General features: G+C 50.5%; 1 protein-coding gene across 3 annotated transcripts in view; it reads left to right on the top strand.

Moving 5' to 3' along the window:
- Nucleotides 1–332: 332 nt before the first annotated feature.
- Lmo4 (LIM domain only 4) overlaps nucleotides 333–5,862 on the top strand; it is a 19,522-nt gene continuing 13,992 nt past the window's right edge. The window contains exons 1-2 of one of the 3 annotated variants that reach the window (XM_052730345.1): nucleotides 333–687; nucleotides 3,448–3,686. In XM_052730345.1, coding sequence (XP_052586305.1) covers nucleotides 3,451–3,686 — 236 coding nt within the window. In that variant the 5' untranslated portion in view covers nucleotides 333–687; nucleotides 3,448–3,450. Of the gene's footprint in view, nucleotides 688–3,122; nucleotides 3,255–3,447; nucleotides 3,687–5,862 lie in introns of those variants that run through there. The other 2 variants (XM_052730346.1, XM_052730344.1) reach the window with 2 other exon arrangements.

The raw sequence follows: 5,862 nt of genomic DNA, 5'->3' as shown, positions 1-5,862 counted from the left end.
AACACATGTGTAAGCGCCGCCGAAGGAGCGAGCGAGCCGGTTAGAGGCCCGCGCCGCCGCCTCCGAGCCGGGCAGCAGCAGCGGGGCAGCCGATCGGTCCAGCGCTCCCGGCTAGCCCGCCGCTCTCCACTCCGTGCGCCCTCGCGCGGGCCGCGGGGCCGAGCTTGCACCGCCGCTCCCGGGCCGCAGGTCGCGGGAGGGGGGAGCTCGGCCGAGCCGCCGGCGGCCCCGAGCGGGCGGGCGGGAGGAAGGCGGCGGCGGAGGAGGAGGAGCGCGGGCGCGGCGGGGGCGGGAGCGCGTACAAAGTGAAGCCACATTGCCAAACTTGCAGCCGCGATTGCAGCAGTGGCTGCCGCTGCGCCGCACGGGCCGGGCCGAGGGCGCCTGCAGCTGCTCGCGCGCAGCCGGGGGCTGAGGACCAGGACCCGCGGGCTGAGACTTGACACTTCTGCGCCGGGCCGCCTGCCACTTAGCGTGGGGCTCCCTCTACCCGCCCCAGAGCCACGCGATTAAAAAAAAAAAAATCAGCCCTTAGCCCCCTCCTCCCCTTTCCTGCTTCTGCGAGAACTCCCTCCCTCCTTCCAGCTCCGCCGGCCCCGGCGCCCCTGCCCTGGAAGCCGAGCGGCTCCGCTCGCATTTCGCCGCCGCCGCCGCCTCTCGCAGTATTGCAATATAGGGGAGAAGCAGGTAAGGGGGTGGCTGGGGGCACCGCGGCCCGGGAGGGGGCGAGGGGGGGAGCTGATCGGGGCCGGGGCTGTTTTCTTTGGCTTCCTTCCCTTGACCGTCCCAAATTGCAAGTAAACAATACGTCGCCTTAGATAATGCGTGAGTCTGAAACTACCGGAGGCCGGCCTGCGAGCTAGCACGGAGGGCAGCCCCGGGCCGCCAGCTTTGTAGCGGTTCCTTGCTTACAAAAGGGTTCTTCTTGGAGACCGGGCTGGTGGGGACCCTGGAGAGGGCTGGGGGCAGTTTCAGTTCTTAAGGAAAGGCAGGGGCTGCTTAGATGAGAAGTGGTGTGTGCGTGGGTGGGGGCGATAGTCGTGACCCCCCCCCCCAACACTATTTGAAACAGGGACCGAAAAGCTCTAAGTGACCAGGATCCGGCATTGCCGGTTCTTTTTAAAAGAATTCCTCTTGGCTTATAAGTCTTTTGTTCCAATCCAGGAGAAATCCGGTGAATCACCTAATTAAAATCAAGACATGAATTAAGCATCCATTTTTGTACTACAAATGGCCAGCGCTACGTTTGTCCCTCCCTTGGTCTCCATTAAAAAACACCAGAGACGTTGTTAAAGGGGGGCAGATTTTGCCTCTAGCTGCCAGCTCTGCTTTCTATTTCACTGACTATCCCAGGACCTAAATTGCTTGGCTATGTAATTACTAGAGTATAAGCCTATTTAACTTAAAAGCTTTCTTTCTTTTTTTTTTCCAACTCTAAATGAAACTTGATGAGGGCCCGTCCTTAGTTATCAGGGGAGTCAGTTTCTGGTCAGTCCTCTTGATTCATCTCTTTTAGATTTAATCAGCATTAAGGTATTGCTTGTCCTTAAGAGCTTTAGCTAATGGGGTTACTGGATGCTTTTCTCAGTGTAATGTTTCCTTTTCAAAAAAAAATACATATATATTTACCTCTCACTAAAGATGGGGGCGGGGAGCAGCTTGGAATCTCCTCCCTCCCCCTCCCCTTTTAAAAAGGAATTCGGAGCGATTAAAACGTTGAGGGGGAACAGTTTAAAGACCTAGGGCAGGAAATGCAGATTCATTTGGGTTAGGGCTGAAATTGTAACAAAAAGCAATTCCTCGAGTAAATGCATCAGATAAATCAATTTACATAAAGGTATGATGCATTCGGATAAATGCAATGCTAATGGGTTTTAGAGCGGTCCTGTTTCCAGAGTCTCAGGGTTTTGTTACAGCTTAATTGGTGCAGTTCTTATTCTGGTTTATTGTGCGGTCACTGGACACACGTTCCGGGACTCTTTCGGAGGAAATGTGTTTAAAATCGGCCTATTTAAGGAACCGGAGTCCTTCTTTCGTTCGCTCTCCCCTGTTCTTTGCAGCAGTTAACTTGGGCTGGAGACAGACAAAGTTCGCCCTCTCCCTTCTGAGGTATCAGCTGAATGTCTTGAGCAGATAGCTGGGAGCCTGGGGGAGCCCACACTCTCGCCTTACAGAGGACAAAGACAAAACAAGCTGCTTAATTGGCAGTAAATAACTTGATCTTTTTATAGAATAAGTGACTGGAGAAACACTAGGACTTTATTGGACTCCGTATTGGAGGCAACAAATTAATCGGTTTAAGCTAAGCTTTATAAATTGATTCCTATATTATACCCCAGTTGCTTCTCTTGTGGCATTCATTAGAAAGTGTGTGTGTATGGGGGGGGGTGTTTAAAAGCAGTTTGGGGTGACAGCAGGACTGGCTTGAATTTAACTTGTGTGTCCCTCAATAGTGCCTCCTCGCACATTATCTACCCCCCCCCCCCTTGGAGGAACAAAGCTCTAGCATTTAAATTGCTGATCAAGGGCAGATTAGCGAGACCAAAGTGGAGAGTGTTTGTATAGGAAGTTAACAGGCATCCTAAAGTTCAATGATCTATTATCCTTGCCTGTGTCCTGAAAACACTCATTGATCTTCAAAATGAAATGAGATTTGGAACAATAATGGGAGATGGCGGTCACCACAATGGCATGTGAAAGGTGCTGTTTAAAATACGAAAAACCAGTTTCGCAACTTTACACCCGGCACCCCCCTTCCCTCTCGCCACCTTGCCTCCCCTCCCACCACCTCATCTCCCCTTCGGCTTTTCCCTCCCTCTTCCCCCCCTCGTCGTCCCCCCCCCCCCCCCCCCGCTCCCCGCCTTGCCCCAAACCCCTAACTATTTGCAACTTATGAACTGCAGCCTCACTTCCCCCGGCAGAGCTCGGGAGGGAACGTGGCTGCGGCGGGGCGGCCACCTCCAGCGGCCCGCGGCTGGCTCGCGGGGCTCGGCGGGGGCCGGGGAGGGGCCGGGCGCGGCGGTGGGTGGGTTTGACCCTCATTTGCTGGAGGCGGGCGGCGGCGGGAGGGGCGGGCGGAGGCGGGCGCTGGGTGGGGGGGGGGGAGGAGAAGGAGGAGGCGCCGCGAGGGGTGGAGCGCGCCACCGAGCCTGGCTCTCGGAGTTTTGACAGTCCCCGAGCTGAAATTGTCAGCGGCGGCGAGCGCTTTGGAAAGTTGAGAGCCGCTCGTGGCCCCAGAACAAAGCTTGAGAAAAGTAAACAGGCGGCTGCTGCCGGCGAGCCTCCCTCCTTCCCTTCTCCCCGATCGGCCTCCTTCCCGCCCTGGCCCTGCTGCTGCTTCTCTTGCAGCCACTCCGGGGGAGGGAGGAGGGGAGCGCGCTGGCTTCAGGCGCCCCGCGATCGACTTCTAACTTTTGCATCGCCCGTTTTGTCTTTCTCTCTCCCTAGACCATGGTGAATCCGGGCAGCAGCTCGCAGCCGCCCCCGGTGACGGCCGGCTCCCTCTCTTGGAAGCGCTGCGCAGGCTGCGGGGGCAAGATTGCGGACCGCTTTCTGCTCTATGCCATGGACAGCTACTGGCACAGCCGCTGCCTCAAGTGCTCCTGCTGCCAGGCGCAGCTGGGCGACATCGGCACGTCCTGTTACACCAAGAGCGGCATGATCCTCTGCAGAAATGACTACATTAGGTAAGTCCGCTGCCTTTCTGCCAGATGGGCGAGCCCAGCAGGAGCAAGGCCAGGGGGTTACCAGGGGTTTAAGGATGGAGCGGACATCTATGGGGATCCATAACAGACTTCACTTCAAAAGAGAGAGAGAGAGAGAAAAAAAACCCTCTAGTTGGAGGCATTAAGGGACTCAAGAAAGCTTGTGTTAATTTTACAGTATTTGATGACAAATTAAGGCTAAAAACTCTGATCTGGTGGTATTTGGGCGGTTAAGTGTCCAAGGTTGAGCACCCTCTGGAATAAATTCTAAGTGTAGCCTCAGCTTGGTCTTCAGGTTAAAAGTAAGCATGTCTAAAAATGTGGGCGTTCAGGTGCTTTCTCAGAGCTAAGCGGGGACTCACACTCAGAGACAAAAGGTTTATTTAAAAATAAAAGTGCAGTTAGTGAGAAATGATTCGTCTCTAGTGATGGCTAATTATGATATTTACATAAGCACTTTTCAACTTTTTTGAGCGGAATGCTGTGACTCATTCTTTGTGCTCCTAGTGAAAAACACTGATTACCCATCAGTTTAAAGACTTGCAATTCTTTTTATAGTAAATAATAATAATAATAATAATAATAATAATAATAATAATAACAATAAAGTAAAACCCAGATCTAGTGGTAGTGTTTTTCTTCATAGGCTCACTGGAAAGATTTAGTATGCTCACTGTTGGTGTGTGGCTTTTGGTGGAGAATCTGGCTTTTTTTGTTTTTTATTTTTTTCATTTGAAGAATGTTGGGGTTTGTTTTTTGTTGTTGCCATTTGTAACACTGCCCTTGATCCCCAAAAGAGACGATAGGATTATGCTAATCTTGCATTTTAAAGCAATGTATAGGAACAGTCATATCGGCGTAAGCGTCTTTTCCAACAGGCTTCGGGGCAGCTAATGGAAAGAATTCAGGAGGTCAGGTGCCTATAGGATCTTTTCAGGTGAACTCAAGCTACTTAAACTCATTAATTTGAAAGGAGGCATTTGAAGGATTACACATTTAATTTGAGTAAATGGTTTGATAGACTGATGCACATGAATGCTTCTAGGAGGTGTTCTGTTTCAACATCCAGTAATTAAAACACACACACACACACACACACACACACACACACACACACACACAGGCACATCGATGCTAGAGAAACGCACACTTAAAAGAATTTCTTATTTGTTTCTATTCTAAACCTTTGTCCTTACAGTGTTACAGCGATCAGTAGAAAATTCAGTTCAGTCTTCATTTTGGGTAAATAGTGGATGAGATATTTTATTCAGAGTTCAGTTCCACTGTGGTTATCATCATCTGTGGCTGATGCTGTGCAAGATCTCAGTGCAGTTTGGAGCTGAGTATGAGTGTTTGCCTCTATATCATTAGAGTAAAATGACATTTGGTTATTCGGATAATGCAGCCTATAACCACTCTACAAGCATCCTCAAGCAGTCAAGTGAAAGAAATATGGGAGGGGGAGCTTTTATTTTTAAATTAATAGGGCTGCATTAATTTCACTAAGTGTTCTTTTAGAAGTAAATGCTGGAAAATCAGCAGGAGCTTGGGTGTAATGCTTTCTGGTTCTCCTTCCAAGCAATGCCATGAGCTTTGACAGTATTATAATTAAGTGGAGACAAAAGTGTTGGTAAGGAAGGATGGTGGTTTGAAGTGGAAAAATTGACAGTGCAGTTAGGATTTGGTGAATGGTGCAGTTTCATCTCTTCAAGTGTCTTTTGGGGGGGCAGGGGGGGAGGTGGCTATCTTTGCTTCTGATTACCACTAATTAAATAGGAGATGGGTCTACTTGGATTCCCAAGGGGCAAGTTTAGGCAAGTGGCTTCCTGGGAATGAAGTCCATTCCTTTCCTTATTCATGGGGCCAAATGATGAATGCCCTTTTGGTGTTTTCTTGGGGTCTATTGGAGGATGTGCACACAGCTCTAAACCTGAAATAATCGTGGAGACTTGCTTCTTTTTGCCTCTGAACTTGTGGACTGGAATTTGGCTTGCTCGAGAACTAAATGCTACCCTAAGAAACTTTTGTCTGCCCAGAAGAGACGAATTCTAGTTCAGCGCCAAATGTATCATGGACAGCCTCACACTTTGCTCAGGGCACCTCAAGCCCAGCCTCCTATCCAGCCCCATAGAGATACCTGAAGATACTTTTCTCTCTG

Source organism: Peromyscus californicus, unplaced genomic scaffold, assembly GCF_007827085.1.
Source record: "Peromyscus californicus insignis strain IS unplaced genomic scaffold, ASM782708v3 Scaffold_9__1_contigs__length_137607984, whole genome shotgun sequence".
NCBI classification, from domain to species: domain Eukaryota; kingdom Metazoa; phylum Chordata; class Mammalia; order Rodentia; family Cricetidae; genus Peromyscus; species Peromyscus californicus.
The sequence above is the reverse complement of the archived record's forward strand: the minus strand, read 5'-3'. Positions and strand labels throughout refer to the sequence as shown.